This window comes from Mastomys coucha, unplaced genomic scaffold (assembly GCF_008632895.1).
Source record: "Mastomys coucha isolate ucsf_1 unplaced genomic scaffold, UCSF_Mcou_1 pScaffold9, whole genome shotgun sequence".
NCBI lineage: Eukaryota > Metazoa > Chordata > Mammalia > Rodentia > Muridae > Mastomys > Mastomys coucha.
In genome coordinates this window covers 65640560-65662171 of record NW_022196915.1, presented here as the reverse complement: position 1 = coordinate 65662171, position 21612 = coordinate 65640560, and the positions used below count along the sequence as shown (strand labels likewise).

At 45.1% G+C, this 21612-nt stretch overlaps 1 protein-coding gene across 1 annotated transcript in view; it reads right to left on the bottom strand.

Moving 5' to 3' along the window:
* Vwa8 (von Willebrand factor A domain containing 8) overlaps positions 1-21612 on the bottom strand; it is a 349402-nt gene that overhangs the window by 29156 nt on the left and 298634 nt on the right. Inside the window, exon 38 of the mRNA XM_031362757.1 lies at positions 3121-3229. Coding sequence (XP_031218617.1) covers positions 3121-3229 — 109 coding nt within the window. The remainder of the gene's footprint in view (positions 1-3120; positions 3230-21612) is intronic.

Genomic DNA, 21612 nt, shown 5'->3' with positions numbered 1-21612 from the left:
ATCATGGGGACACAGTTGTTCTATCTAGAACCTGCTCACAGAACAGAAGTCAGATCATGGCTCTAAGACAGCCCTGTGAGGAACAGTAGTTGAACTAACTAGTAGTTAATCCTCCCACCACCTTTGCCCAACTCTAAGAGACCCTGCCTAGGAGAACTTTTCCTCTTATTTCATCCTGATCTGCACACATGTTAAAGTTCAGTCCAAGTTCAACTTGATCAATTTATCTGATGTCTCTGCTTTGCAGGGAATTAGTTATTCTGTGCACTGTTTGCAGCCCGGTAGCCGTTTTCCTTGACTGTATGATGGCTGGATGTCTTTTCCCTTCTGCCCTAGATGAATGGCCCTGTGGCAGTGACTGTAAACATTACACAGCCACTAGTCAAAAGGGACAACTCTCTTTCTAGTTGTCTACTTTCCCTAAAATACCAAGACAGTTTATAAAGTTTCTTTTGTTTTGAAAATAATGATTCACAGAGAAACTGAATGACATCTCTGTGGCCTCACATCACTTGCTTAGCCAGGAACTGACGCCGATAATTATGTAGCTTTGATATTCAGTTTTGAATAGTGCTCAGCAGATAAACATCATTAGCCTCAGAATGGCTGTTCAATATAAGCCCAAGTTTACATGCCTGTAAGTACATGTCATGTAATGCTGCATGAGCTATTTATTCTAAAATGAAAGTTAGATGCCTATAAGGCTAGGTAGGTAGTATTTTAAAGTGGTAGAGACACTGGCCAATTACATAGGAATGCGTGGTCTAATGTATGTTCAAATTTAAAATATTTTAAAGCACTGTATTGACCAAAGAAAATATGTACATCTATTGGCTGCATTTGGCCTTTGTATGAATGATTTATTATCTTTGCTCCTAGATAACTAGTATCCAGGTCCCTCTGTTTATGATAACACAACTTGGGGACTTAATGAGAATCCAGGATTGGAGAGGCGGTTGCCATGTTGCACAGTCTAGCACCGTACTGCAAGCTGGTTGAGCAGTCAAGACAGATTGAGTTTGAATCTGGTTTCAACTCAAAGGCTGGGCCATCAGAGAAATCACTCATCTTCTCAGTGTCTCGGTGCTAACCTACAACATGGGATAGTAATACTTGCCTGGGGGGATTTTCAGATAGCCAAACTGCTCGAGAATGGATCTGGCATGCAGTAAGCTATGTGAGTGAGTGCCTCATGATAATTATTTGATTCAGTGACACAGAAAGTGAAGTCATTTCTAGACTCATATGATGGAAACTTGGAAACCTTTTAGACTTTGGATAAAGTATGTTACTCTCCCCCACTAGAGCTTTGATTTGTCTAATAAATTAAAAATGAGAACTTGGCATGAACTCTTTGCTTTGTCCAAGTCCAGGTAGGTCATTTCCTCGGGGGAAGCGCCATGAGAGCAGTGATATCTATTAATCACAGTCTTTTAGTCTTATGACTGAGCACATCTTATATCATTTAGAAGCGGGTGGTGGAAAATTCCTTCTACACTGTATGCTTCCCCATTTCACTTCCAGCACGTGTGTGACTGGGAGTTGTACTAGTTGGCAGAGACAAGTCTCTGAGGGTGGAAAGCTGCGGCTTGACCTGCTCCACAATGGTAGTTCTCCTAGAGGATCGGTGGATGGGACTGAGCATAAAGCTCCCCACGCGCCCTGAGATCATCAATTTGATGAAAGGAGGATCCACAACTGTTAGAGACCGTGTGGGTGTGGTCATAATGGGTCACGTGGCCCCGCGGGGGAATCAGCTGGGATGGAATGGTCATAAGGAAAGACTTCTCTCCACTCTAAATTCATATTATTTAAATGAAAAATAAATGCTTACAGATGAACCTGGACTCACATCAACCAGTCCATCAGATAGGGGTGGGAACACAGAGGTAAGAAAGGAGTAGCAACACAGGGGGAAGAAAGGGGTAGGAACACAGGGGGAAGAAAAGACCGTGATGATGGAAAAGAACCAAATGACTTGTTGGCCCAGAGCTGGGTTTAATGTAGAACATTTGGAAGGGCACAAATGACAGACAGAAAGAGACAAGTTGAAGCCCAGGAGCCTTGATCAGCTGAAAGATCCAAGGCCAGGAAGCAGACAGGACGTTAGGTCTGAATAGGTGTTGGAACTAGTAGACTCACGTTTATTAACAAATGAATCTGCCTCAGTGTAGGCACTATTGGGAAGCTGACATCTGGCCAGCTCCTTCCACGATGCATTCCATATGGATTAAATATTGTTGGCTTGACACTAACTTCCAGATCAAAGGACACTTCTAAAAATAGCCCTTCTTTAAAGCTGATGCTTGGTGAATAAACAGAGTAGGCAAGAAGTCCCGGGCTTATTTGATAGCATATTGTCTCAGCCCAGAAACCCATTTCCTGCCAAGGCCCTCAAGGCCAAGAGGCACAGAGCATCATAGAGGAAGGTGAGGGACTGAGCCATGCCAGCACTTCTCCTGGCGAGGTAGCCAGACAGTGTGCAGTCTGGCGTTGTTCCTGTGATCCAGCACATGTGTCTGCTGCAGCTGCCGGGAGGAAAAAGGAAGACGGCAGGCTTGGGAACAATGGTCTAGGAGGGCAGCCAAGAGGAAGGAATGGCACCCGGCCATCAGAGCAAATCACATCAACCTTATCTCCAAACCACGGACCTCCACACACTCCCTTCTCACATGTGGACAAGAGCCATTTCTTCCCCACGTTAGTTGTTCAGGAGCTTGCTGTGGGTTTCTGGCATAATTCCAAAGGCAAGGAACTGAAAAGAAGGGACTGCTGCACCAGTGACCATGCTCTTTAGCCCAACTGTTGTGATCTGCGCTCTAGGTTCGTATTTAACCTTTAGCCTGACCTCATGAGGCAGGGAATGTTACCCTCTCCTTTACAGATGTTAGCAACTACAAGCAAGGGGAAATGGCTTTAGGTCATGGGGGGCAGAGTCTGTGGGGTTCTGCCAGGTGTTCTGCATGTCTTGATGTCATGCAGGGGCGGGAGGGGGGGCACATCTAACAGCGAGAGAGGCTGAGAAGGACAACCAGCACCGGGACTATCTCAGGGCTGGAATGCTGGCCTTGACACTTAAGAAAATCTGCCAAGACCCAGCAGAACTCACACGCTACCAACCTGTTCCGCCAGCCCAGGTATTGCCGCCCACATGGGGCATGTTGTCTGGGTCCTCCTTGCCGTGTTTAGGGTCACTCACGTCTTCATTACTGTCTCTTTCAATTGTTATCTGAAAAGAAGAGTTGAAACACCATCACTCTCCTGTGAGCAGCAGGTGCTGCATGACGGATAAAACTCTTTCTCCAAGTCCTGAGGGGTAGCTCATGAGAGGCTGGGTCTGGGAAAAACTTCATCCATTAAACATCTATTTGGTTGAGAAGGAAAATTAATTTTTTAAAAAGAAAAGAAAAGAGCAAGGGCTGAGCTGTGTTCAGCTTTAGAGTTCTGGTGCAGAAGTGCTCTGAGCGCTCTCCTCCATCCCTTCAGCCCTTCCATCTCCACTGCCACTGAGGCTGCACCCTTATCAATGGCCTCCCCTGGCCTTTCACAGTGCCAAGCCTCAACTGCCCCCCGCCAGGACTCCTTATGCCTACAAAACTAGTACCACCTGGGAGACTTGTACACATGCCCCAGTTGCCCGGACGCAGTCAGCCTTACCCTCTCCTCCTCTCTGGACCACAGCTTCTGTGTGCTGGCCCTGGGGACACACTTTCAGGAGGCTTCACCTCACTGAATCCCCAGTTCTGAGTCCCACTGACCACTGAATTTGGGATTCACAAATTTCCCTCAGAAATCCACAAGCAAGGCCTTCAGCATCCCTTTTCAAGTTCCGATCCCAGCTTATTAAGCTCTTCACTCAATGGCTATTCCAGCCCAAAATTCCAAACTCATTCCACAATCCTGCCCAAACCAGTACTGTCAGGTTTTTCACAGCAACACCCATGACGTTGCTGCCACCTTTCACCCTAGTTATGCTTCTGATGCCGTGACAAATGAAAAAGGCAATGTGGGGAGGAAAGGCTTATTTTCAGATCACACTCTATCACTGAAGGAATCCAAGGCAGGAACTCAAAGCAGGAACCTTTGAATTTGAACTTTTTGGACACTGGTTTTCACTTTGGACTGTGTGTGTCCTTTCTGGTCTGTTGTTTATTTTAAATAAAGAACTTTGAGAGATGCAAGAGAAGCAAATTCCCATGTGGCGAGTGGCTTCGCTTTGGTTCACATTAGCTCTCTCCTGTAGACACCGCACAGTCCAGACAGTCTGCTAGGAGACTTTTGAGAATTAAGTACTAAAAAGATAACGAGGCAAAAGAAGAGGCCTGTCTAATAACCTCCCCAGGAACCTCAGGGTCATGTTTTTGATATTCCAAGGACATTTATAATGGCTATCAGTGTGGGGAGCCACAGCTGCCACCCTATATATATACATATATATTGAACACCTGGTCTTCGGCCAGAGCAGAGAGCATTGAGATAAACAAGCCTTAGTTGGAAAAGCTGTGTGCCTCTAGTTTATTAAGCAAGCTGGCATAATTTTCCCGTAGCCTATTGTGCTTTGCCACGTAGCTGATGCTGATTGGGACCAGGGAAAGTATTTAACCCACAAGGGTTGGGGGCTGGATATAGATATAGATAGAATTAGAGGTAAGATATAAGATTTAGGAGTAAGTATTTAGAATTGGGGCTGGTAATGGGATAGGAGAGAAGATGTAGGTATAGAAGTAAGATGTAAGGATAGATGTAAGATATAGAATTAGGAATAAGTATGTAACTAATAAGATGTAACTAATAAGATGTAAGTAGTAATAAGTAAGATGTAAGAAGAAGATATAGAAGAATATAAAAGAAAGAAGCTAGCTAGAGAAGAAGTAAATATGAAGGTTCCTGGAGAAGGGCTTGGTGTTTGCCTCCTTACTTCTAACTGGAAGAAGAAGAACCGGGTAAGGCAGCCGACATATCAGAGAGGCAGAAAACAGGCTAATTGCTTTGGCCAAAAAGGAACAAGTTTTGTCAGGCCATCTGCAGGGAAGTGCCTCTGCTCACACTACCCACAAATGACCCTCACACCAACCCCAAATGAGACATTTCAAAATAGACTAATTCTTGACAGAAACATCGCACGAACCCTGATTTATTTCACAGAAACACATACTGTGAAATTCCAGGCATACTTAATTAGGAGCATGCCATCTGAGGAGTTTATCTAATTTCCAATCATCTGGCCAGTAGTCTCACTCACAGGAATACATTTCTGCAGGTGGGGCAGACGGCGGCATGCTAATGGGCACTGCTATTGAGAAAGCAGAGAAGCTGCTGCCTTCTTTCATGAACGTGCTGAGGTGCAGCTGCAATGTGTGTCCCCAGAGAACTGGGCTCATGTACCAAAAGCTTAAGAAAGTCACTCTAGCAAGTGAAATAGACACTGCTGAAGTCAAGGGGATGAATCAGAGAACAGTCCCTCATCATTTCTGGCATAACTTGACATATGTGCTAAACCCCTTGACATATTTCTTACAGCAGATGTACTTTAATTCCTATTAGGGAAGTGTGATATAATCCTAAGGACCATTATCCTCCTACACATGAATTAAACGGAAGAAAAATGGATCTTGTAAACTGCAACTCATAAAATGTTCCAGAGTGAAGTAATGAGAAGCCAGACCTGAGAAGGAACATGACTCACTAAAGCCCTGTAATTCTGGGAAAGGCCCATATATTTTAGGCTCCTCCTTGAGTTTATAATTAAAAAAAAAAACTAAAATTCAGTAAGATGGTATAAATGGCCAGATCATAATTTGAGCAGGAGGGTTAACTCTTGGAGATCTGACTGGACCACACAGTCGATTATTGCTTTCCACAGCAAGGCTAGGAGTGGCATGGCAGACTCTTCTGGGTCCCTGCCCAATGTTCACTCCCTCTTCTTCCTCTCGACAGAAGCCAGATGAATTATGGGTGGTGGAATGTCTTACCGTCAACTGGTCTAGAGATGTGACCTGAGATGTCAGAGAAAATGTCAGGTGGCTACTGAGAAAGAGTTTCCTGCCAGGTCACAGAGACGCAGCTGTGGAACCTTCTACTTCTTGGCATGCATTATCCTCATTCACACATGCATACACACATGTATACACACACAGACACACACACACACACACACACACACACACACACACACACACACACTTCCTGCCAGAATGACTTGAGGACATGACACAGCACCATAGCCTCTGCCTGTGAATTCCACGACATTAGAGATCCACCATAGAGAGCAGAGACCACACCACTCACGCCAGTCTTTAGCTGCTGACCCTCTTACGGCTGTCATCTTCTACAGGAGGACATAAGTGTCGTTCTAGTTGAAGCCATAGGCAACAATCTGACTGGTATATGTAGGACGAAAGGGGGACAGTAGTCAGAGGCTGAGATCTGAACTGGGAATGCCTTACTTCCGGTGAAAAGACAGGCCTTGAACTTTCTGACATGACAATTTCCACATGGGGCAGAGGATCTATCTATCTCAGTGGTAAAGTGCCTGTTGGGTATTCATGGGTCTTAGGGTTGATATGCACTCTGCCACCAATCAACAAAACAACCCATAATGAAACCAGTACGGTGTACATTTAGTTGCCTGCTATTTATTTATTTATGTATTTATTTATAAGCAGGCAGCTGACTTGACCACACTCTAATTGCTGAGCATGTTTGTAATGAATCTCTGCTCACGGAGATACTAAGTGCTTAAAGCAGAGTTGCTTTTGTTTTGGTAAGACACAGTAAAGGGGAACAGAAGAGTGCAGGATAATACAGGCTGTGATAAGGTAGGTACAACACACATCCCCCTGAAGCCCGGCACCGCCGCAGCCCATTCTCACCCAGAGCCCGGAATGTTCTTTCATAGATCCTGGTGGAATGAAAGCCACACAAGCATGTCCCTAGGGATGAGGGCCTTTCATGATAAGAAGTTGACGCCATCAGTTTTATAAATTACCTGCTCCTCTACAATGATAATGCCTGATAAAAATGCCTCTGTCTCGCCAGTAGCTTCTGTATGTCCCGACTTCCATCCCTGGCAAAGCTGGCCAGTTTGCAATTCATCTTTAGTTCTTGCTCCATCTGTTTCACACATACAGTGACTTCTGCCTTCCTAGAAGCCTTCCTCTCATCGATTTATCACTAGAAACCACGACCTTCACTGCTGCTGTAGCATGCTTGCCCAGCATGCTGGAGGCCCTGGGCTCAGTTCCCAGTGCCACCGCTGTATGGCCTCCCAACACGTCCTTGGCAACATCCGCACAGCAACCCTAGTTACTCCAGTTGCCTGCTGTTTTCCAACACCACAATGCACCTGTTATTACTAATTGATAATTTGGGTCTTTTTTTTCTCTTCTTCTTCTTCTTCCTCTCATAGAAGGTCCTGGAATCAAAAAGCAAGCAGAGATACAGGAAGGGGATAGTGTGTGTGTGTGTGTGTGTGTGTGTGTGTGTGTGTGTGTGTGTGTGTATGCAGGAGACTAAAATGCTTGCCTGTGATGTTATAGATGAGCATCAGTGGCTGGACCCTCTTCTGTTCTGCAGAGCCTTACATTCTGGTATGAAAGAATTCTCTTCTTTTCCTGTGAGAGTTTTTCAAATGATTCACCGGCACTTTCCTCCTGACTCTGGGCTAGACCCTTTGTTCACCTCCCCAAACCCACCCACTACACCTCCACTCCCCATCTTAGCCTCACCTTTGTCTCTCCAGTCAAGCACCCCTAGAGGCTTTGCACATTCTCATTTGGGGCCCAAGTTATGTGCTTGGTACATATATTAAAATGTTTGAAATTATAGTTCTAAATACTCTTTCTCCATCTAGATGTTTGGAATATACCTTATGTTATTTCAGTATTTCAGTTTATAGAATCTTTGGCAAAGAGCTTTCCTCCCTGGCCCTCTATGCCAGGAGCCATTTCTATTGAACAACGACAACAACAACAACAACCCCATTCAAATGAAAATGAGCAATATTTTACAGATCTCACAGACTTGAACTAAAAAGAGGGAAGAGATGCCACCTTGCTAATGTGTCACTGCATCTTTGATTTCCTGACAGCAGTAGTCACACTGGCCTCGTATGTAATAGGTATGTAATGAATGAGCATCACAACTGCTCGGAGACAAAACTGTAAGCATTAACTTTCTGGATATAATTTCTTTTATTTTTTAATATGATTTTTTAAAAAAAAATTATTTATTTTATGTATATGGGTACAACATTGCTCTCTTCAGACACACCAGAAGAGGGCATCAGATCCCATTACAGATGTTTGTGAGCCACATCTTTTAACAGGCAGGAAACACTCCTCCCTGCTTGTCAGTTCTCAGTGGTGCTTAGGTGCAGATCCTGTGCATCCCCAGCTGAACTCTTGTCCCTCTGGCTCAGCTTCCCTCTACCCACTTGGGAGGCTCCGGGCACAGCCTGTGCGTCCATGGAGATGGTACTCCACGAGTTACCAGCCCAAACAAATTATCTGAATGGCTGCTAAAAGTAAGACACTCTGCCCAAAGTCACTTCTCACGTTTGTGTACCTTGCTTGTTCTCTTTCTAAGTTCAAAAAGGAATAACAGATGGAGATTTTCAGAAACCCGGGAGATAGAGAATGAGAAATGAGGGAGTCGAGGTGATTTTTGTGGGCTTCAAATGACGACCCTCCCCCAACAAAACAAAACCAAACCAAAAACTAAAAAGAAAAACCACACTAATACCTCATAAATAATTGGCACAGCTACACTTTCCTGGCACAGAGATGGTTTTCTCCTGCTACCATACCACCCCACAGGAGGACAGTCAGGATTCTAAACAGCCATGAAAATAACATGCTAGCTAAATTCCCAGAAAGGAGGGGTGGGGCAAAGGTTGGATCTTTATATATTCCACCTCTTCTATTTTTGCCTGATATTTTTAAGAGCCTACAAAAAGGTGACATTCAATACTGTCAGTCTCCAAAGTCATGCAAGGTCACCTCAAATATGGTCAGGACCGTGTCAATGTTTCTGGTCTGCAATACGGAACCTGGCCCTAGCAGCAGACACTGAATGCCCTGCAGCATTGCTGGAGCTAAGGGTGTCCTGTGGCATTTCCTGGCCAGGTGACTACAGTCTATGATTTGGTTTTGTGTTTTCTCCAGAACAGAAGGCAACATAAAAAACAGTTTTGTAAAGTGCAGAGGCAGCCAGGAAAGAGAAGGGAGGGTGGAAAAGCCATTCTTACCATCACAAGCAAAGGTGGCTGTGCTATGACCCACTGTCTACATGGCTTGGGAGCAGCCACCATAACTATGTGGAAAATGCATTTAGCATGGGGAATTCTTTTCTGAAAACAGGGACACTGTGTAAACCAGACCAGGCAGGTCACTGATGCAGAGTCCCTGTGGATGTACCTCTAGTGACAAACATGGCACCCGATTGTTTTCTTCCGCTCTACTAAAGAAAGCATGTTCCACACAGCCTGGTCCACACAGGCTGGTAACCATCATTTCTTTTAGGTACACCATGATGATTTATAACCTTGGGCTGCAAAAATGTTTACAAAGCCCTCCCTCTTCTGCTTACCCCTACTTCCTCCCAGGGACCCCTAGGTCCCTGAGTGCTTCTAAAACCACACAGTGACACCCAGAGAGAACACCTTCCTCTTTCCCACAGGCACGACATGGTGACTTGCACACCCCCTCATGGCCACTGTGGGTCAGAACGACCCATCAGAATATAACATCATAGCATGAAGAGCTGCAGCAGGAATAGGCAGCATAAACAGCTCGGGTGGAAAGCATTTGCAAATGGTTTGTTGCTCAGTGCTCGTGGCACCGGTGAGGGAGTCTTCCACACTGCGTCACTGGCTCAAAGCTGCACCCAGGACATGTGCAAAGTTACAGATTAAACAACTGCAATGGACATCTTTATTACGCCATACTTCCACATGTGTTTACTACATAGATCCTCACACATTTTTGTCTGTTCATGTGTGCACTTGAGGTCAGAGGTCATAGCCTTGGGTGTCATTCCTTAGGGACCATCTACCTTGTGTTTTGAAAGAGGGTCTATCCTTGTCTTGGACCTCAGTGACTAGGCCAGGCTGTTCTGTCTGTGAGCCCCAGTTATCCACCTGCCTCTGCCTCCCCAGCGCTGGGCCTATAAGCACACACCACCACCCATGTGCTTTCTGACTTGGGTTCTGAGAATCAAACTCAGGTACTCACATATGCACAATAGGGACTTTGCCAGCAGCACCTACTATGTATACTTTTAAAAACTATTTATTTTATGTACCTGAGTATTTTCCATTCATGTATACATGTGCAACATTTATGTGCCTTGTGACTGTGGAGATCAGAAGGAGTCAGATCTCCTGAAAGTGAAGTGTTAGGAACTGAATCTGGGTCCTCCATAAGAGAAACAGTGCTCTTAACGCCACCTCCCAACATACGCATTGTTAAAAGAAACCATTTGTTGATAAAACAGCATTCCCACCAGTCAGTGCTATGGGGCATGAAGGAAGATATGACTTGAGTCCTACACTTGTATGGATTCTGAGTGAGTACTTGGAAGCCAGGACTGGCTTGTGCTCTGCCCATCATCATCATCATCATCATCATCATCATCATCAGCAGCAGCAGCAGCAGCAGCAGCAGCATCATCATCATCAGCAGCAGCAGCAGCAGCAGCAGCAGCGATACTCAGTCCTCTGCAGCTCAGACAATGACTGCAGGATACAGAATAAGGCTACAGAATGGTGCAGATGTGGGGACTTTTTAGTAAGGGAAGAGCATTATTAGACTCATTGAAATATACTTTGATTTTTGTTTGAAGGTTCCATACCTTGCGAACAAGTTCAGAATTCTAAATATCAGCAAGTGGAGCTTTCCAGTTACACATTGGTGTCAGGGATCATTGGTATAGGCTACCCAGTAATCAGAAACCCTCAATCAGTGCAATACCCATAACTAACCAAGGGCTCACGTAAGCACGCATGTGAGTGGGTTATCCTCAGTTTCACTCAGTTCTAAGGTACCTTAAAGAGCGTGAGTCTGTCTACTTCCCACCAATACCCCAGGCTGCCCTTTTCCTCGGAAATCTGGAGCCCGTCCACCCTCTTCTGCCTCCTGTGTGTCTGTCTTCTTCCTTCACCACACTCACTTGGTCCCTCTGTACCACCTCTGGGTTCCTTCAACAGCACCGGGCTTGGGAGGTTCTAGGCTTCAGGCAGCACAGCCCCTGGGAAATGGCACTGGCAAGGTCTAGGCCATGGCATGGATGGTACTGAAGGGACAGAACACTTAGTCCAGTGTCATGGGGCTGACGGGGGTAAGTAGGGTTGGCACAGACCTTCCCTCCTTTGCATCCTTCCAGGGTCTGTCTTGTCCTGTAATTCTTTATGACACCCGGGGATACCTTCCTGTCTGTCTCCTACAGGGACTATGGTACCCCAGGAAGGAGTAGTTCATCTTATCAGGGCTGTGTTGCCCCATGAGGCGGCTTAACAGAAACACACCCTGTACCCCACTTGTCTTATTTTGACATGATTTACTGCCATTTTCCTAGGTGAGACATAGAGAATTAGGGTAGGCATCTGTAAGCACAGATGCCAGACAAGGAAGGTGGCTGAGAGGTTCCAATCGCGTTGAAAGGAGGGGCTCACAGCAGATGACAGAAGGCTAAGGTGGAACCCAAACTTGAGCCTCTTATGGCTCCTAACTCGCTGTGCCACTCTGGACTCGCTTTGCCTTTCTAGGTCTGATGGTCTCATTTTTCAAATAGAACCCAGACTGTGATCTTTCTGACGGCACTCTTCATGTGGGTCCTCACCTCCAGACACCTGTTCTACTTCAGTCCCCAGGGTCAATTTAAATAAAACAAAGTTGAGTTTACAGACCAGTGTGGGATTGTGACTTAAACGTGCAGCTTCTCTCCAGAGTGGCTCACTTGGGTTTACAGTCTTTTCAGTGGTGGCTTGATGTCCCGGCAAAGGGGGCTTTGCTAGGAGTTAGAAAATTGCCTTTCCACATTGTTCTTCTGGCTCTAACTGGAGAACTGGTTTGGGCTGAAGTTCTTTATCTTCCCTTAGTTTTCTTGGAGAGGAAAATGTGAGTCAGGTGCAGCTCTGCTGCGGGGTTGTTCCCATAGTTACTACAGTACGAAGTGTGTGCAAGGGTCTACCTTCAACATGAGGAAAGTTAAGAGGGAATGTGTGGATCACGCAGGGAGGTACAACCCAAACGGTGAACTTCCATGGATGAAGTCAGGAAAAACCATGACTGGACATCAACATACAAGTGAGAGATTTGGGGAAAGAGGATTCGGTGACACAGACAGGAGCTTTCTCCAAGTTTCTGCATCACGACAGACCCCACAGACTTTAGTATAAAACTACACAACCTGGTTATGGTGAGAGAGAGCTTTATGTGCCCCTTTCTTCCTCGCCAGCAAGCATAGTAGTTCTGCCCTGAACCACAGGCCTGTGCTCCCAGGTTCCTGAAGGGTGCCTGGAACCACAGATAGAATGGGCCTGTCTCACCCATAACTGGAATGAAGTTCATACATTGGGCACAGTAAAAAATGGGCAATGATGACCAATAATAAAGAGATCAATTGGGACAACCGCCACAATCAAGTGGCCAGCACCATTATCCTTGCACTTTAGGGTCATTATTAAGTAAAATGAAGGTTCCCTCAACACAAGCATTGTGATACCACAACCATCCTCCTGACAGGCAAGATGACAAAGTAACTGATGGGTAGCTCAGACTCATGTCCTGGTGGGAGAGAAAGCACAGTAGGACAGTGCAAGCACTCATGACGCTACCCAGGGCAAAGCAAAAATTTAAAACGGATGAAGCAGTTACACCTAGAATCTTCCACTAGCTGGTTTTGGATCACACAAAGTTCCAGGAAAGGAAGCCATGGTTAGGAACTGAGACCATCCCTACAATTTATTTACTATGCACTGGCTATGAGTCAGACATGGGACCTTAAGGATATACAGCTCAATGAGTTCTGGTTCTGTGGAGTTTCTGCCAGGAGCAGGAGGGACCTGTACTCAGTAACCAGTGCGGAGAGAGTGGGGAAGAGTGCCAGGCCAGGGCCAGCAGGGTGGAGCCAAATGTCAAGAGGTCAGGCCTAGAAGAGGCAATGCAGAAGGTGATGTTGAATGAAGAGAGCCAGAAGGAGTGGGGAGACACTAAGCTGAAGAGGGGCTTGCAGTTGACTGTGTGCATGGGAGCCCTTTGCCTGGGTTCATACAGACCTGCTGTAGCGCCCAGACCTGCACACTAGAAACTCAGAGACGTTCACAAAGAGGAGATGCCTCATCCTAACATCTGCCCCGCTGAGCCAAACACCTCAACTCAGTCCTTGCATATAAATACAATTTGTGTAATTCAGCTGCAGTTACTTTAAGGTCACTGCGAAGCATCTACAGGCCAGCAGCCTTAGCAACTGTGTGACCCCAAATTCAGAACTATTCTGCTACTACAATCTATGAAACCTCACAGATTTAAACTCTCAGAACCTATTGTTTTTCAATCTCACCCCTTAGCTATTGTACAACACTTTTAAAAAATATATCATTTCCGGATTGAAACCCTTTTCCTATATGTGAGGGTGACTCATCACCATCCAAATATGAGATACATTAACAATATGAATAAGACAGGAGAGAGAGCGAACTCATTTGTGTGGTTTTTTTTTTTTTTTTTTTTTTTTTTTTTTTTTTTTTTTAGTGTTCATTTTTGTAAACTCCCACAATTTTCTATGGCTATTTTATTTGTGCATGTATTTTCTAACAGCCTGAAACTATGAAAATAAATAAGCTACCTTGAGAGAGTGTAGGAGCATGACCCAGGTGGAAGTGTGGCATAAAGGAACCCAGAAAGAAGTGGACAAGATAGACAGAGGAGAGGCGGGCAGCAAAGAGCTCAGAGTGTGGGATTGGGTGCAGCACAGGGCCAGAGAAGAAGAAAATCCATAAGGATCACTGACTCCAGCATGGTCACAGAGGATGGGGCAAAGTCATCAGATGGAGGTCTAGAAGTAGAGCCAAGGCAGGCAGATAAGAACTTAGGTTTTTGTTTTTGTTTTTTTTTTGTTTTTGTTTTTTCCAAGACAGGGTTTCTCTGTGTAGCCCTGGCTGTCCTGGAACTCACTCTGTAGACCAGGCTGGCCTCTCAGAAATCCATCTGCCTCTGTCTTCCAAGCAAGTGCTAGGATTAAAAGTGTGTGCCACCACTGCCCGGCAAGGACTTAGTTTTTTATAAAGCCAGGACATTGGATCACCTGGAACTGGAGTTACAGATGGTTATGAGCCACTGTGGGTGGTGGGAACTGAATTTCTGCAAGATCAGTCAGTGTTCTTCATCACCGAGCTATCTCTCCATCCTCATTAGTAAGTGTTCTTAGCCAGGCCCACAGATAATGATTATAAGAGGTTTTGAAGGAACAAGCAAGGAACTATGTCATATGTGTGTGGGGGGGTAGAGGGGGATTTGGGTCTTAGAGACAAGCAGACATTACAGAACTCCTTAGCCTGGGCTTAAAAGACATTTTCAATCTCAGAAGAATTTCTGAAAATCTACGAATGTTTCTTTAAATGGAGATTTTGTAGACCATGGCTGTCTGTTTAGAGGTAAAGATCGTTTGCTGGGTGTGAAAGGGATCAGGTGAGGTTAGAGCAGCCAAGTCTGCATTCTGGATGAATTCCGAGTACGTGGAGTGGAGAAGAGCCACCATGTGACTGGCCTTCCCAAAGGTGAGACTGTTTCTCATACAGCACATGCTTTTGCATCTCTGTAGTCACCCAGCACGCAGTCCCCACAGCCCTTTGGTGATAAGGGTCTCATCCATCCAGGGTGCGTTATCCATTGCAAACCTGTCCCCCCTGGTGTGCATGTGCAGGGTTGAAAACATATCCATGGCCCACAGCCAAGGTGCATACTGTTGCAGCCTTTCATGGAACACAACCTTTGGGATGGTTGTTTAAAGGAAGACTGGCATACGGGTGAGGTATCTCCGAGAGAACAAAGACTCTCAGATCCTGACCAATGGGTGGGTCGCCTCTTTGTGTGGACTGTATGTGCAGCCATTCTGTTTTAGGGAACCCAGAGAGGAAAATTCAAGGAAATGAAACAGTATCCCTCCCATGCTCCTATTCTTCTTAGATAACAAAAGACAGATAATTATCTAACGCATTTCTCAATATGAACAAAACAGAGAAGTGACCTTTCTGTCTGTGCCTGTCCACTGCGGTGATTCCAGCCACAGCCAGGGGATGGTCACAGGAACAGGGGCTCAGACGTAGCTCCCCAGCCTGTCACAAAGGCCATAAATTTTAACAGGCAGCCAGACCTGGATGGTTCACAGTCACCCCTAGGGAGTGATAAATGTTCCTGCTGGTAGACTTATATAAACTGAGACACAATGATTTTTTTTAAAAGGATATTCCCTGTGCTCAATAAACCTGAATGTTGTAAGCCTGCAGGATGGCTAGCCTAAGAAGGAAAATAAATCAATCTGGCAAGAAAAAGCAATCATTTGGAGTGTTGGTAGATTGACCTAAATGAACAGGGTACTGAATTCAGAGGTTTAAAACTCGCATGCTTGCTAGTTGGAAATCCCCACCTCCAGCTTTATGCTGTTTATAAACTGCACTCTGGGGGTAAGGAAGGGTAATGATGGCATGAGTGTGATCTAAGTATAGTATATGCATGTATGAAAATGTCAATAAAAACGACAGCAAGCTGTACAGTGTTCAGTAAACAGTGACCAGCTGTCTAGACTCACCTGCTGTCACCTGACAACAGCTAAGAAAAGCCATTCAGTGCAGGGGACTATCCCAACCACAAATGAAAACTTACAGGAGATTTTGGGAAGTACCATTTTGAGCTTGAATCAAAATACTAAAAAACCTGATTGCTTTATTTTACTTAAAAAGCAGCTGATACAATCAAAGAGGATGTTGAACCTGGACCAGAGAGGAAACCTAGGAATCGTGTGAGGACTCCACCTACTTGGTCCAGACCCCTGCCCACAGTCTGCTAACAGAGGCTGCTTCCCCTCTCAGGAGCCTTGCTCTGCTCCTCCATCACCCACCGGTAGGAAGGTCGTGGTCTCTAGGCACTCACCTGCATAGAGCACTGGCAGGGAACAGTACTGCTGTTTAATGGCAAAACACAGGTGGAAAACATGGCTAGGAAAGATGTACAGTGAGCAAGAGCAGGAGTTTTTATATGGTAAAGCAAAGTTTAAAGAAAAAAGCTTATTTTTTACCCTCTGCCCCACCACACATGTACAGGTACCTGTAGAGACCAGAAGAGGGCGCTACATCCTTTGCCCTGGAATTGAGTCAAAGTGGTTGTGAGTCACATGACATAGGTGCTAGGAACTGAACTTAGGTTCTCTGGAAGAGTTAGCAAGCACTGTTAACAATTAGGCATCTCTCTAGCCCCTGTAAATCTTAAAAACTAATGTTACTGTAATGTAACATTAATGTTACTAGAGAGGGGCCAGCGCTGCTGTGTGATGGTCTGTTACTCATAATCACCATTCAATCCTACCTATGTCCTGTTGTGCCTGGGCGATCCCAGTTAGCACCAGTTGTCTGAGGATGATAATAATAATTATTAGTTGTGATCAAACCATTTTGTTCAGAGGCTTAGAGGTGAGGAAGGGCTGAAGAGGCTAGTAAGACCCGATGTCCTTGGCAGGGCAGATCTCCCGTTCCTATCACTGAAAGTTAAGTGATTAAAAACATTGCCTTCAGTCTTAACATAATTGCATGCTAACTAACTGTCATGGCTGGTCATTATACACAACTTAACCCTTTGGGGGAGCGAACTGTGTTATTTGGGTACTAAATTAAACCTTGTTTCTTGGCACCAAGTAACATGGGCAACACTCCTTTGGTAGAAGAAGTGAGAGACTAGGAGTTAGACAGACTCCCCCGAAGGCAGACACACGGGGAGGGGCCAAGGTAAGGTAATAAAGATGGTGAACTTCCAAGATGGCTGCTTCTTCCTCAGCCTCCTGACTTGAAATAAAACCTGATATCTTAAAACAAGGGCCTCGCAAACTTTTGTCTCCCACCAGCAGGCTACCTGGTGATGGACTTGCAAGGTAAGTTCAAGGCTGGATCAGAACATGTTACAAAACAGTTGGGGGCCAATCAGTCACCCCATCCTTCAGACTGACCACCCCTGAACTAGGGGAGGAAAACTGCAGAGACTTAGAAACTCCAGCTCTCAGGAAGAGTCTGGGCCTGAAGGCTTCTGCTTTACAGAGGGCGTTTGTCTTGGGGTGTCTGACATGTGTGTGTTTCCTCACCCCCAATAAACACACTTTTTTAAACTATTGATTCTATATGCTGCTGTTGGCAGTGTGTAAGGTTGCTCCACTGCTGTATGTTATGCCTGCGATGTTTCAATTGAGATAAATAACACACATGTTATCTATCCCTCTACTTGGGGGTCCCTTTCCTAATTTCATGTAGGGCTCATGTGTGCTGGAAGAAGCTCTAGGGGCTGGCACTCTCACAGGATGCATTAAAAGTAAAACTTTGGCAAATGTAACTCTAAAGAACCAAACATCTAGAAATGAATAAATCTACACGCCTTTCTACTTACTGCAGGGAAAACTCAACATCCTTCTGTAAGTCCACACAGACAGACCTCATCAAAAGTTGATGAGCGTGTGTTACCATGCGTTATATTAAAGCAAGACTTTTCCAAAGCCTTGGGCGAGTCCTCGGAAGGACTCGAAGAGATTTTCCTCTAATCTTTATGTGAAACCTAAGAAAACACAGAATGAAGGGGAGCAGCTTGCCTGTTCTGAGTTTTCTAGAATCGTCAAATGTATTTATTTTTTGCCCAGTTCTCTAACAGAGACATATATTGCTGTTATTAAAAGAAAGAAAGAGAGAAAGAAAGAAAGAACTCTTCAACGTGGTTAGAAGCATAGACGTTGTAACTTGTCTGCCTGGAGTTAAAGCCTGGTTCTCCGACACAGCCAGGGAGAGTACATCATCTACAAGAAAGACAAAGGCACCGTCTTACCCACAGTGCCACTGTAGGACATTACACAGAATCACTCGGAATAATCCTTGGCCACACCAAGGCTCATCTAGACTAGCCATTATTCTGTTATTTCTGAGAGTAAAAAATATGGCATAGTGTAAATCATCTGTTTTTTAGTAGGCATGTGTTAGATATATATCATGGTAAGATTAGCACTGGGGAAAAACAAGTCAGGATTTTAATTAAGATGGTTTTGTGAAATTTGGGTTGTATAAAATTCTGCATTCTGTCCAAATCATTTAATACTCATGACCTTCTTTGGGAAGTTCAATGTTGCTGCAGATATTATAAACACCAAGCTGACCCTTCCTATCTTGGGCAGCGGGGCCCTAGGTTGCAGCAGCCCCTCTTGGGGCTTTGCAGCTAGACTGAGAGCTTCTTCACTTTAGAACTCCTGAAAATATGTTTGTTCTCAGTGTCTAAAGGCATGGCATGAAGGGGACTTGAGACACTTCCAGTGGTGAACAGTCCACGTGGCTGCCCGAGCAAGAGTCGAGAGGAAAAGATATCTTACAAAAATGAGAAGAAATATGTTCAAGTGCCGAGGGAAAGGCTGCTTCCGCCTCACCCACCCCTGCAAAGTCCAAATTCAAGTTTGCACTTCAATGTCTTTGGCTTGTTTGCTTGTCAACTTCAACATACTTGAGGTAAGATAATACCAAATGTGAGATTTCTTATTTATTAATATATTTCTTAGCATACATCTAAAACAAAACACAAAGAAGAGGACGTGCACTGCTTTCCCTCTCATGAAAGCTTTTAGGAGAAGTTTCTTGTGTTTTGTTTGTAGACTTGGAAATGAGACTGAATCTGGCTGCTGAGGGACATGCAGTCATTCGTGAGCTGAGTCAGCCCACGGGCCTGCGGCTGAGGGCCAGCGGTCGGGCTGTGCACAGCACAGCACCGCACCCTCATCACAGTCTACACAGCTGACACAGACCATTGCTACTATTGACAACTCTCCAGAGTGTGCAATTTCCACTTCACAGGGCAGGAAAGTAAAACTCGAGAGAAAAAAACCAGCTTATTCATTGACACACAAACTGTTAATGCTAGGCCCAGTTCTTGCCAGTGCAAAAGCCAGATTGAGCAGATCTGTCATACTGGCTTTAAATAGAGAATATGTTCTTGAGACTTCCAGAATTCTGTTTTCTTAAAGTGCACTGTGGCTTAGGAAAAGCAAGAAATGTGTCTGAAGCATTAATGTATTCCCTTTTAATTCATGTGTCAGACAGATGTACAGGAATCCACGTACATCATTAAGGAGGCATTTGCACCCTCCAGAAGTAACAGGTGCTGTATACACACAGACAATCTTGAGCAGGACCCGGAGATTTCTTTATCACAGGACACCGGGTATATTATACAATTCCTCAGAGGTGGTATTTTCTCCTATGTAAATGGGATTAGCCAGCATCACAAGGGTGTTGTTATGAGGAGGAGCAATGCAGGCAGGGACAGGTCTCTTTGTTAGCATTCTGTCTAAACTCCACCCCCACAGATACCTGGCAGCAGCCAGGTATGCTCCCCCCAACCCCCATGGTTACCTGGCAACTACCAGGTAGGCATGGCCCTATAAAAGGGGCTGCTTGCCCCCTCCTCTCTCTCTTACTCCTGCTTCTCTCCCTTGCCTCTTGTCCCTTTGTTCCCCCCTCTCTCCCCATTTCCTTCCCCCCTCTCTCCGCGTGGTCATGGCTGGCCCCTACTTCTCTACTCTCTCCTTCTCTCTGCCTTTCTCTGCCTCTGCTACCCTCTTAACTCCTCTCCCCATGCCCTAAATAAACTCTATTCTATACTATACCGGTGTGTGTCTGGTCCCTCAGGGGGAAGCCCGGCCCGTGGAGGCACCTCCTTCCCCCACACCTCGCCAGAACATATTCTTACAGCTCTTTCTGTTCTTATGATCACAGCACTCCTGCCTTCCCCTCACCTAGGCTTCCTGACAATGGTGACAAGGAACATGGTCTTCTCAGTTACGGAAGAAAAGTCCCACAAGAATACCTCTGAGCAGATGGGTCATTGACTGACGCTCTGTTTATGATGAAACCTGGGACCTACATACAGATAGGAAGCTTCTAGGATCCTTACAAATCATGGAAGTCATCTATTGGGTAGCTGGAGATGGGTTTGAATAAATGACCTCTAACCCACAGATAATTCACTACTGCACATTCACTCAAATACAAATCTACAGACAATAAGCTTCTCCTAAATACACCAGGATATGTGCATGTAAAGGGTCCCTTTTTTTAAAAGAAAAAAAAAATTAAAATCCTAAAACTTATTTGAAACTGCCACCTTGAAGACGTTCCTTCAATAGAAGTTTCGTGGGTGTAAAGTCAGTATGGGGAATCATGCTGGCACTGAACATGTGAGAACACGCTGGCAATTCGGTAATAACTGAGTATTTATCAAAGACTTGAGGCTCAGCTGGCCGAAGCTAAGCTCACTCTGACACCCTGGGAAGGTGCTGTCTAAGAGCTCTGCGGGGTTAGCAGTGAGGGGCCCTCACAGCACCTCAAGGAACAGGACTCTGGGCCCTGCTCCAGCTCCAGCTGCGTTCATGTGCAGCTCCAGGTTTCCTGAGCCTGATTGCTACTAATTAGGATGCTAAAAAAAAAAATCCCCTTTTTTAGTGTTTGGAAAAAAAATCCAAGGAATTTTTGGAAACTTGAGCTTATAATATTTATCTGGTTCAGGTTTTAAAAATACTTCTATTTTTTAAAAAATTTTTTTTCTATCAACAACTAAGCTTTCTGAAATAGCTCTTCCCTTGACATTACTGGGGAGATGGGCTTTATTTCCTCAGAAAAGTAAACAAGGGAATAAAAACAAGGTGACTCAAAGGATGAGGAAATGTGTTTCTCTGGAGAACAAAAGGGCCTTTCACAGTAGGTCAGAGCCTCAACTGTGGGCTTTCCTGAATGCAAACACTGTAAAATGGCAAAAGGAATTCCATCTATGCCTAGAAAAGGTCTCAAACAATAGTTTTTGCTTGAAGCTACATTTAGCACACAGTGAAACAACCTTTTCCTCAAATACTTTGCTCACAGACCTGCAAAGTTTAATCATCCCAGGAGACAAACACGTCTCCATTCCTTGCAGAGCAGCAGTCACAGCCTGTGGATGAGAGGCTGCTAAAGGAAGAGATGGCCAGGATGGACAGACAGCAAAGGGCTGTCGTCAAGAGTAAGGGATGCTGAGACAGTTTACAGCAGCAGCTGGATGTTTTGCGCTCAGTCCGAGTTTAAGGCCCACAGAGCACATGGCTCAGGAGGTTAGGATCACAGAAGAGGAGCATCTACATTTGAAACCAAAAGGAACAGCAGTCAAATGAAATATGTCCCATTATTTATAATCTCTTCATTGCAGCAAGTTAAAATGAACACTAATTATAATGTTTAACGTAGCTGTATGCCCATGAACAAAATTACATCATTATTATAGAAACTGTTAGCATCAGGACATCCAAAGCCTGTGGCGATGCATGGGCGGGTCCACAGACCTGTTGCCAGGG